This window comes from Colias eurytheme, chromosome 27 (genome assembly GCF_061535395.1).
Source record: "Colias eurytheme isolate Ceu_HAF_F1 chromosome 27, ilColEury1 Martin Lab GWU primary, whole genome shotgun sequence".
Lineage (NCBI taxonomy): Eukaryota > Metazoa > Arthropoda > Insecta > Lepidoptera > Pieridae > Colias > Colias eurytheme.
In genome coordinates this window covers 1798994-1811704 of record NC_143006.1, presented here as the reverse complement: position 1 = coordinate 1811704, position 12711 = coordinate 1798994, and the positions used below count along the sequence as shown (strand labels likewise).

The 12711-nt window shown below is 31.1% G+C and overlaps 2 protein-coding genes across 2 annotated transcripts in view; both read left to right on the top strand.

Moving 5' to 3' along the window:
- LOC149896769 (uncharacterized) overlaps positions 1-12711 on the top strand; it is a 95261-nt gene that overhangs the window by 55312 nt on the left and 27238 nt on the right. Inside the window, exons 8-14 of the mRNA XM_090117364.1 lie at positions 1335-1440; positions 3257-3377; positions 3761-4688; positions 5212-5411; positions 5771-5899; positions 6180-7426; positions 7893-8265. Coding sequence (XP_089973490.1) covers positions 1335-1440; positions 3257-3377; positions 3761-4688; positions 5212-5411; positions 5771-5899; positions 6180-7426; positions 7893-8265 — 3104 coding nt within the window. The remainder of the gene's footprint in view (positions 1-1334; positions 1441-3256; positions 3378-3760; positions 4689-5211; positions 5412-5770; positions 5900-6179; positions 7427-7892; positions 8266-12711) is intronic.
- LOC149896771 (uncharacterized) lies at positions 211-1120 on the top strand. The gene is made up of 2 exons (XM_090117044.1): positions 211-789; positions 1112-1120. Exons 1-2 carry the CDS (start codon positions 256-258, stop codon positions 1118-1120), a joined length of 543 nt encoding a protein of 180 aa, XP_089973170.1. The 5' UTR covers positions 211-255.

The window sequence follows — 12711 nt, the reverse complement described above, 5'->3', positions numbered from 1 at the left end:
TATATTGTGAATACATTATAGGTAACATTTAGTTTTATACACTTACTACTAATTCGAATTTTTATGCCATAAATCTAAATATCCATTAAAGTCACTTTAAAATTTATTTGTTCATAGTGTTTTGACCTTTTGTATTTCGCCCAACATTGCATTTAAAACAAATCATTGACTTCGCGCCAATTTCTTAACCTACCTATTTTAGTCACAGATACTAAAGCATACATTAAAGTGAAAAAGTAAATAAACAGTGACAAAATGACTCTCAAAAACAATCCTAATAAGTGTCCCACGAGGAAGAGCCTAATCAAATTATTTGTGAGAAATATCAAGAGAAACACGTTAGCGCTGAAGCAACTGCGTACGACAATCGATGAAACGCATCGAATAAACGATTACGAGAAAATTATCGATTTAACGAATTCCGTCAACGACAAGCTTGAAGTTGTACACAAACTGAGAAACGATATCAAAATATACAAAACGATCAACTCTATTCTAACCAACCATTACATAAAGGAAACTAGAAACCACGAGAACACGATTGACGCGAAAATTTTGAAATTAGAGCAACAGATTAAAAAATCATACGACGATTTAAAAATTGAAGTTGTCAAAATTGCGGACTGTGTTGCTATCGATAAAAGTCAAAATATACAAGCGCCTATACAAAATAGTAATGTTATTATGGTCGGGAACGATTTAAAATATAACCAAGTTGGTCAAATTCATGCTAAGAATGAAATTTATAATACTATTATTAGGAAAATCGATAAACTGTTTTGTAACGTGGTAAGTTATAGTAAACATTACCAAATCATAGATATCTTATTGATGCCCTAATCTAACCTAACGCCCCCCACTCCAACCGGCACAGCGATGCGATGCTATGCAATAGCTTTACCGCGGCAGTCCTCGCGTGCCACACGTATTTTTTTCGTTTATGAAACTCTAGTGTACCTTTGGACTTATTGTCCATAATAAAACGAATAGCCATAAGTCCAAGGATTTTCCACTTCAGCTATAGGTCATATTACCTCCACAGAAGGTCCAATTTCGATCACCAGCTATTATTAATTCTAATTATTGAAATAGAGTCTTATTTCGTCTACAGAAGGACTAATTTCGATTAACCAAAAATTCTAATTAATAGTAGTTCTAATTATTGAAATAGAGTCTTAGTTCCTCTATAGAAGGACGTGTTTTGATCAACCGAATATTTCTAATTTAATACATAGTAGTTCTAATGAATTATTATTAAAATAGAGTCTTATTTCGTGCACAGAAGGTCGAATTTCGATCACCACGATATCTAATTATTTATTCAACAATTTCAGGCGTACCAAGATAGACTAAAGGAAGAAGAACAGAAGGAAGCAGAGTCGGCTCGTTTGGAGGAAATACTTAACATGTGTGCGGAGTATGAGCGACAGATCTCGTCAGGTTTGTTAAATTATTTATTTATTAGAATAAATATTACGTGGTTACTCCAAACCTATTATATTATTATATTAGTGCATATTAAGCAATGCGTAAATGGTGTAGATATATTATGTACCAACATTCGATCTTCAAAAACGGCTCACGAAAAAGAGACAGACTAAGAGAGCTATATCTACCTAGCATGTTTACAAACTAAAAATTATAAAAACGCTTTTTAATTACCCGTACCTAACTCCCACAAAAACACTCTATTCATCAACAAAACTACTTAAACTCTCACAAATCTACGCATATTCCACATGCATCCTTATAAAAAAAATAACAACAAACGCAACAAAATCAAACTTACAGCTACATAAAAAATCAACAAAGTATAACCTGAGAAGCCAAAATAATTTTCAACCTATCTCGACTCGAACTAACTACGGGAAAAAAACCATACTCTTTGAAGGAGCACAAATGTTTAATAAATTGCCAAACAAGTTAAAAAATTGTAAAAGTCTAAATGTATTTAAAAAATTACTTAAAAATCACATTTACTGTAATTTAGAATAGTACAGTAGAATTTATGCTTATTTTGTATAATTATTGCATGATAACTAAAACTAGAGAACTAAGTTAATTTAATTTAAGATAGCATGTAACTCATTTTAAGTGAACAAATTGTTCTTATGAGTAATAAAGTCTTTAAACCTAAAATCAGACGTTCTGCCGATCCGTTTCGTTTTGGACTTTGGCAAAAATTACCATATTTTGTAGAAACGGGTCCGCATAATTAATCATCTAAACTTCTATTAGTTATTTTTGTTAAAAAATAGTCTTTGTGAAACCCGGAAACATTATTTAAAATTTCAGCATGTCCACATGTTATCAAAACAAGAGATTAGGGACGATGTCCGATTTGCGCACCTAATTGCATTCATATGTTTATTAATCGCAGCTTGCAAATCCAATTCCAAATAATAATTTATTACAAATCTATTGTTGATTTAAAACACATTTACTTTTTTTTGTTTAAAGTGCATTAAAGCATACATATAGGTATACACCTGATCAACCTATAATAGACCATAAGGCTAATAGTATTAAGGTTCATAATACATATATAAAACATGTTTTTATCGTAAGAAAGTATTACATCATCTTCAAGTAACTGGTAGAAATATTTAAGCGCTTATAAACAGTACAGACATTGTTAATCTTGTAAGCAGTTAGACATTTTTACTTATGAATGTAAATTATTATCTTTAAATTCTCCATACATAATCTCTGCTATAAAAATTACTCATAACTTACCGCAGTTTTGACATAATTAGTATTTTCGTACACTTAAATCTGCTGATAACGCTATCTAAATCTACATACCTCAATGTGGACAAAGCAGTGCTTAACCTAGTAATGATTTGTGTCGTCTGTCCACAATATCGTTTAATAATAATACGCTCAAAAAACTGTGTTAAATCGCCTTTTAAATCGGTTAAAATGTGTGAATAAGATAATTCTGTTGAAATAAGTACTGGGTGTTTTAAATCGTGGTTTAAAATTATTAAAAGTGTATTATATCGATAAATTAAGAGGAGTAATATGATGTACTATTATCGACCTTAAAAACAGGGTATTGAAACCGTTAAATAATAATATACTGATGTTGTCGTTTAAAATAATAAAAGGTGTATAAAACCGCTTTAAATGCAAATTGTAATTCACTAATTTTTATATTAAGTGTTAATGTTTGAAATAATGTGTTTAAAAATGTATAATAATTAATAAAACGTGAATTACACCCGTTTAAATATTACTCTTGTGATGTCAACAGGTATACCAATCACACCAACAGAAAAGAGGTCGCATAACAAAATAATAACGAACGGTTCCCTCCCGAGGAGCGTGGTGGTGAACAATCCTAATTTTGTTCAAACAAGTGATGGGTATTATAAGTAAGTAATAGTTTATTAATTAAGGGAAGTTATTGAGTTTGAAAAGCTTTTATTTATCTTTAATTATTTTTATAACAAGTGTAAAGATAAGAATGAATACAATTTATAATATAATGTAGCTTAAGTAAATTCTAGTAAAAACTACATACAAATGTAAGATTTAACTGTTCGATGATATAATAATTATGTTTGGGATGATTGTTATTATGTCGTTCAGGTTATGATAAATATTTTTTAAAGCTTTTTTCTACTTTAATTTGGGTAATGTATTGTATCTTTCCAAAAAGCAAGTTACACCGCAAAATTATTTTAAAACTTACTTCACTTTATGTGAAAACATATTGTTATTAAATATCTAAGACATATACTTATTTCATTTCCAGGTTTGATACTAGTCAAAATAAACATAATGTTATGAGCCAATCGTTACCAATACAAAGAAATCTCTCGAGCTACGAAAACTTTGATACGTCGCAAAATGCAATGATAAATCCGTCCACTCCAGAAATAACTATTTCCGACAATAACTACGAAAATGTCGGAAGAATGGACGAAATAGGAATCCCAATATTCGACGATGTTCAAAGAAACGATCTCTCTAGTCCAATAATGATAAGAAAACTTCAAAACGGCCCTAAACTTAACTCGCCCATAGGTAGTCCATACGAAAATGTCTATTTCAAAAATAACCTAGGTTTCAAACCGAAATCTCCAAACACACAAAGTCCAAGGACTCGAATAAAAACAACATTCGCTCACAAAAACATTCCGTCGCCTCAGTATTTTATTTTTCCTACGCCTCCGCCTAAAAGTACTAATCCGTTCGAACAACAAAATGAAATAAATCAAAGTCAAACCAATGAAGGTAATGATAAAACTTGCACTGGTATTGAAAAACAATTAAGTCTCGAAGAAGAAATACCAATGATTGACGATTCAGATGTCACCAACGATATTGAATTTAGATACTCAACAATTATAAAAGACGATACGGAAGAAACCAATTTGACTAAAAACAAAAGCTTTGATGACGTTAAAAATGAACTAATGGCCGATATTCCTGAATTGGAGAAATTCGAAGAAGACTTAAAACATAATAGAGAAAATGTTATTAAAAATATACGTGATGAATTCAAAAAGATCGATTTAGAAGCAGATTCAATAGATAGCGTATTAGAAGATAATGTTGATGAATTGAAGTCTAAGTATGAAACTCTTAAAGAAGAACGGAAGAAACTAGTGGGAGAAATACATGAAATTAAGTGTAAAATGACAGAAATAAGATCACAGGAAGACGATATATTGCGAGAGGTAAGATTAATTCTAATTAATTTATATTTCAAGGATAGTAAGAATAAATAATAATTAACTTTTTAGTCACTTCTATTTTAATACAGTATACACAATTTACCTAACAATCTTTTGAATTTTGATTCATTGACTCAAAACTATCATTTTAAGTGTGATATGGTCCTTTAAATATTAGATACTAGATTTCCGCCCGCGGCTTCGCCCGCGTTTGCAAAGGAAAACCCGCATAGTTCCCGTTCCCGTGGGATTTCCGGGATAAAAACTATCCTATGTGTTAATCCAAGTTACCCTCTATATGTGTGCTAAATTTCATTGTAATCGGTTCAGTAGTTTTTACGTGAAAGAGTAACAAACATCCATACATCCATACATCCTTACAAACTTTCGCCTTTATAATATATATATTAGATATTAGATAACAACGTAAAAAGTGTTCTTTAGTATCATGATTAAAAAGTTCTTAGTGCAATACACATAAATTACAAAATAAACATATCAATTAACATATAACCTTATATTTCAGTTGGAAATGGAAAAAGCTCTCATTAAAGGGGAATACGACTCAGAAATAGCAATTTTAAACATCGAACAGAAGAAAAAAGGAGAATTAACAGATAAAGCAAAACAAATCGAAGAAGAAATCAAACAAATGAAGGAAAGGCAAGAAGCAAGACAGAATGAGATGAGAGATCGCGTGGAAATCGCTACTATGAAAGTCGAAAGGTATGAAAAACTATTATTTAATCCCCATTTTGTCGAATATGAAAGTATTGAAATGTTTTCGAAGCATTTTGTGTTTTACCCGTTTGGGTTAGAGTTCAATTTCCTACTGTTTGTAATTAATTAGAAGAATGACATGATTTAGTGGAATATTAAACAAACATTATGTTTTAGGGAAAATAAAATATCAAACTTTAGTTTCACCTGTTCTTGTATTAATCAGCAGACTTGTAAATAATACATAGTTATAATAACGACATGAGAAAAATAACACTTCCTTCGATTAATTGAATTTAAACAACAGTTGAATCAATATTTAATACCACATTAACTTTTCAACTAACAATTTATTTTATTAACAGGATAGAAAAAGACTTGAAAGATAATTCCGCGACCCTTGAAGAGTTACAAAATGCTCAAGATATTTTAGACAATGAAACGAAAATATACGAAGATTTGGAGTTCCAGCATTTGGAAGAAGAATCTGAACTGTAAGTATGTCAGTCTACATCTGCACATTATAAAGTAGCAGTTTGTTAGTTCGTAGGATGGAACCTCTGGAACAACTGCACCGGGTTTGAAAATTTGTTCACCAACAAATTTTCAAACCCGGTGCAGTTTGATCTGTTTAAAATTAAGCAATTTTTTACCAGTTTTAACTGCGGTGGAACCAGAGCGATATATAAATTACTTAATACAGAAGAAAATAATTATAAATACTGCTTATAAATTAAACCCTATCTTATCGTTAATACTATTATTTTGTTTTAGACTATCAAACCGAGAGGACGTGCAAAACGAAATAATGCTTCTCAGCAAGAAAATAGATGCTCAGAAAACAAGAATACTCACGCTAAAATCAGAAGCAAACAATAATCTTACATCAGCGCTCGAAGAAACTAAAGTACTACAAGCGGAATACGTCAGACAATTAAATCAAGTCGAAGAATTAACAAGCAAAGTTCAAAATATAGAAAAGGAAATAAAACCTATAGTTTCAAAGCTAAACTATATAGAAAGGACTCAGTCGCCTGACAGTGCGTTCTACACAGATCAAACAAGAGCTAAATCAGGCGAATTTGGATATTCACCAAGTTCTGATAGCGATGACAATGACGTAGCAAAACTATCGAACTTCGAAGATCACACGAAACAATTGAAAGACAAATTCAACTCTATAGATCAAATGTCGCAATCCATGATCGTGGATATCGAACGCCGTGTGACATCTGACGCCATTGATCCAATAGACGTTGATGGAAAAAACGAAAGTCCTTCTAAGTCTTCCACTTCGTCGAAAGAGAAGAAAGGATTTTGGGAGCGCAACTTCGATTCTCTCAAACGAAAGAATAAAGATAAAAAGAAACCGGAAAAAGTCGATTTAATGTCGCAGAGTTTGAACGAAAATATATTCTATAATGATAACATTGAGGTCGATACTTCGTTGGACAAGTTCAACAGTTTGCGGCATTCGAAAAAGAAAGATAAGAAAGAAAACGGTCCAATCAAAAGTAGCTCATCATCAAAGATACCGACGTTCGCAGCGTTAGGAAAGATAATTAAAAAAGATTCGCTAAAACGCAAAGATAGTGCAAATAAGAATAGTGACGACAGCGAAAATATTAAAAACCGATACGTTAAAAATGCAAAATCTATTTCTTCAGAAAATAAATACGTGAAAGCGAAATCTCTATCTCCCGACAAAAAAGAACAATCCATTAAAGAAGAGAACGAAGAAGAGTGTAAAAACGTGACGTTTGAAAAAATAAAAATAGATAAAGATAAAAAAGTCTTGCACAGAAAGAGTTGTGGCGACGAACCGAGTGTACGAAGTGAGTTTCAGAAAATAACTGATAACGGAAAGATTCCTTCACAAGACGATATAGATAGAATATCTAAAGTGACTATGGACGCGCCGATATTATCAAGTGATACGGACATGAATTCTTTGGGCAAGAGAACGTTGGATAGCTTGATGGAAATTGAAAGGAAGAGAATGGAAATGCTGGAAGAACAAGGTGGGTTTTGGTAGAATTAGTTTATAGGTATTTTAACGTATAATAGAGTAGCATAAATAACTGGACTCATAATAGCGGTTAAACATTGTTTGTCTGCGGGATGCAAGGAACTTTGGACTTTACTGCTAGGGAATAAGGTGTTAATTTCAATGAATAGTGGTGCAATAAGAGCTTTTAGTAGACGAATATGAATCTAGTTGTTAATAGTTCTATTAAGTATTCTGTGATAGTACATAAATAGTTATTAAAATTTTCGTTTATCAAAATTTCTTCTAGAAGTAGCTTAGTTAAACATGTTCCAGATATATGTTGATTTTTATAATTTGCTAGATTAACTTCATTACTTTGAATTTGAATAATTCTCATTTAAAGATCCTTCCTTTTTAAAACGTTTCCTTCGTTTTATTTTAGAACGTTTTTATTATTCGGTTTCTATAACATAATTTTTGTATTTCATCAAACGCAGGTTGTCAAGTTATAGAAAACGAACGAGAGAAAATCGAGGCGCTCAAGCGCAGAGCGCAGGACGAAACAAAGAAACTGTGGCACGAGCGCAACAGCACCAAAACTCCCGAAAGTGACATATACCAGCTGTCAGACGGTCAGAATGACAGCTGTCAACTGTCAAACAGCCGAACTGACAGGTGTCAGCTGTCAAACGATGCAAACAGCCAAAGTGACAGATGTCAAGCGCCAAACAGCCAAGGTGACAGGTGTCAAATGTCGAACAGCGTTTCGCGTGAGTTTGACAGGAGCGACAGTTGCTACAGCAACGTGCTGGAGGACGTCTCGAATGATGACGCTTTTAACGTGACGGGATCCACGATGTTTGAAGAGAGGTAGGATTAAATATATATTATCTTAAAGGTTAAATGTTTTGAACAGTTTTATGTAAAATATAATTGATTTGGATAGTTTGAAAAATTGAAATAGTAAATATGGAAAAAGTAACTTGTAAAGAGTTTAGTTCTAAAATAAAAAATGCCGGTTCTAAAATAGAATAAGTACTTAATAACATTTATTTTAAATAACATTATGACAAAGAAAAAACATTTTCAAAAATTTTTGAATATCATTATTCCACAATTTTTAAAGGTAATACATAATTTTATTTAACATTATAAAAGAATTATAGTCAAATAAATAACAATTTAGTTGATTCTCCAAATCAACTAAATTGTTATGGCCTGTTATTGCTACTGCTATCACCATAACATTCCAATTAAAAAGCTATTAAATTTAAATAAACTACTATAAATAAAACATTATCGCACAACAAACGCACCTTTCAGTTAGCGACTAAATCAATATAAACATTAAGTAAGCCAGTTTATTCGCTTTTGATAAGATAACAGCAATCAGTTGACGCGCGAATGTCGTACTGAACACACGTGTTAAGGAAAAATAATTAAAAACGGTACAAAATTGTTCTTTGTTTGAACTGTGATTACGCTATTCGATATTTAAAATTGAGTGACGCAAGATTTGAAAAAAGAACGGAATTCGGTTCGATTTTGAAAAAGCTTCCTAATTGTGTTCGGTTTTTGAAAAGTGATTAGAGAAAACTAGTTTGTTAATGTAATGTGATTTTGAAATTGGAATGAGTGATCGTTTGTTCAACTATATGTAAATTTGAAACATTGTGGCTTTTTTCGATGATGTGATTGGTTCATACATTACTCACAATATTCGTAATAGCACAGATAAAATAATACTATCTATACTAGTAGTATTAGTAAATAATATAAAGTACAATGTCAACTCTCAAATACATTAATTTCTAGGTATTATTATAGATAGACAAACAGTATGACGTAAACAGAAAATATTTTCTCTCCATTAGGAGATTATTCTCTCTCTTTCGTTATATGTATTAACATATAACGAAATTTATTTGCGAAACAAATCTTTAAGTTCTTAGAACTATTTAACAAGGCAATATAAAATGTATACTTAATATTATAAAGCTGAAGAGTTTTATTGTTTGTTCGAACGCGATAATCTCGGAAACTACGGGTCTGATTAGAAAAATTCTTTCGGTGTTAGATAGCCCATTCATCGAGGAAGGCAATAGGCTATATATCATCTCGCTAAGACTAACAGGAGCGGAGAACTGCGGGTAAAACCGCGCAGCACAGCTAGTACATAATAAAAATGCTTTATTTTTATAAGTATTTTAATATTGCGAAATATAATAGTAGAATTTTCACATACCTTGACCTTGTTAAAAGATTCCATTGTAATAAGGAACAAAATGTATTTTGAAACTATAACTAGTCTACATCCAATTTTTAAACTAAGTATAAATATTATAAAGAGGAAAAAATTGATTGTTTAACAGTTTTCTTTTCATAGTATTTGTTATTTTTATATAATAAGTAGATAATTAAATAATATCAGCACTGAACTACTGAAAATCAGCGCTGACCTCAAAGGACAGCAAATGCTGAGCAATACTTCTATTATTCCCTTTTTAAACTAATTATATAAGTGTTTAAAATTTTCTCTCTTTTAACTAGGAAAGAGAATTATAAATATATGTTTTTAGTATTTCCCGAAAAAGGTGTGCCTCACTTATATTTTTGTGCGTTAGATAAATAATCTACAATACGGAAATATAGATAAATTAATGTATGACAGATTTTCGTGAATGGCTTTTACCTGTCTATAGAGACGTTTATCAGTTATGATTTATTGTGATATTTATCAGTATGTAGTAAAATATATATTGCTGAATAGCTTGAATTTACTAGTTTATGTGGTTTTAAATTCACTAGGTACTTGATAAAAAAAACATTTTTTTTTAAATATTAAAGTTACTAGCCTACAGTTGTTGCGCTATTGCCCCTTTTGTTCTTGATAAAGTTTTATATATGTATTTGGAAGTTAGTATTAAATTAATATATTAGTTATAAATAATAACTTGCCAATAACTTTAGACATGATACAAAATATATTCTAAAATATGTATAAATATAGGTACTATTTAAGAATTAATTAATCTTATGAGCCAACATTCTATTAGTAAAAATACAATAGGTTTACTAGTTACCAAGATTACGCCACACAAACAAACAAACATTATGATATTATTTATCGTTATAGAAACTTGTACAAAGTTCAAACGATCGTTATAAGACCTTGGCCGGTTTCTACATCACGACATAGATTATGTAAATGCTATGAAATCATTTATTCAGAAAATCATTTTAATTTTTATTTGACTTGTACATTTGTCTTATTTTAAGAATGTTGGTATTCATAACTTGGCAATCTTATTCTGTTACAAAGATACTATGTACCTGCTATAATATTATGTAGTATGTATTATTATTATAAAAGCTGTAAGTTACATAATTTGCAAATGGAAAAAATCTTTCTAGTCTTTGCCGGTTACTGCTAACATTATAAATACGGCTCAAAAGGCGGGGAAATTACGGCATTGTTTTCTTTAAAGTGGACTTTCGTGAAAGACCTCTTGGCTCTTTTTCAAATATTTCTAAAATACGCACGGAAAGACAGCTCAATGCCTATACAATATACATATAAAAATAGCGTTTCTACGACAAAACAAATTTATCTTTATACTAGATTTCCGCCCGCGGCTTCGCCCGCGTTTGCAAAGGAAAACCCGCATAGTTCCCGTTCCCGTGGGATTTCCGGGATAAAATCTATCCTATGTGTTAATCCAAGTTACCCTCTATATGTGTGCTAAATTTCATTGTAATCGGTTCTGTAGTTTTTACGTGAAAGAGTAACAAACATACATACATCCATACATCCTTACAAACTTAAATAATAAAAAATAAATAACTAAAAAATATCATCGCAATATAATTTACAACATAAAAATCAGAACAAAGGTTGCCGATAGACCATTTCGTTATAATGACGATAGCATCTTTTATTATAGATTAATTTAACTCTTATCACAAAAGTATAAGGTTTATTTTGCTTTAATTTTGAATACATTAGCTGCCCTAATGAGTAATGACAAGCAATGAGTACGAATATGAAACAACTATTATGATTTAGGACGACCTTATGGAGCCAACCTTGTGTACAGGGTGTTCTAAATTGGTGTACGTATTGTAAAAAAAAACTTTACGAGGCTAAATTAAGTATGTGATTCATTCGTCAACTAGCATTTTGCCCGCGGCATACTAAAACTTTCCTCGAAAATCATTCTATCTATTTAAAAACAACCGTATCAAAATCCGTTGCGTAGTTTTTAATATCTAAGAATACATACATACAGATATTGGGACAGATGCGGGAAGCGACTTTGCTTATAATATTTATTGTAGCTTAAAAATATGTTCTGCGGTTTACAAGAAAACTGAATCTGTATTGTTTTAATTATCAAGATGTTTTGAAAAATCAAGCCACCCACCGTCTGGTTTCATTCATTAGTCAAACTATATAAAGGCTAAAGACCTCTGTTTTCGTTTAAAACGTGAATCATTGTTCATTCCTCATAACAAATATTATTTTTAACGCTTATATTTCTTTCAAACTCAAACATTTATTTATTCAATAAAACTTCTTATAAAAGCACTTTTAAATCGTCATAACATAACATTTACCACCTATTCGGAAAGCAATATCTATGGAGAAGAACCGGCAAGAAACTCCATAGTTGCTCTTTTAAAATCATGTCAATGACTTTAAATGAAATAAACGGATGAAGGAATTTGACTGCATCACTACCTGATGGTGAGCAGTGCTGCAGTCTATGAAAGGGCATGCCTGCCTAGATAGAGCCTATTCACTCTTGCCTTGAATAAATTTTTCGCTGTATTTCTTTTAATTTAACATTAACATTTAGAGATAAAATATTATGTAAACGCCATTCGCCCAATCATAATGTTCGAAATAGTAATACGAATAAATTAAAAACTCAAGACAAATTATTTAATATTTCTTTAACAACACCCTGTATACGCATAGCACATTACAAACTTCCTCCGAGTGACAATTGAGTGCACAGATGTTTTCAATCCGCGCGCGCATACATACGGAACGCGTGAAATGTTTTACGTTTTATATGTATAGGTACATAGTTTTATATGTGTAGGTGTCTGTGTGATATGTGTGTGAATACTGTGAAAAGTTATTATATTTGTATAACGGTGTTTACATCAATAACATAGAGCTAGAGCAAGTGCATTCGTTCGTGATCTTTTAGTGTAAACGAAAACTCGTATTCAGTGTTGTTCAGTATTGCATAGAATGTTTTCGCACTGAGAACAACGAAATAATGCTCTACGATTGTTTACACTAAA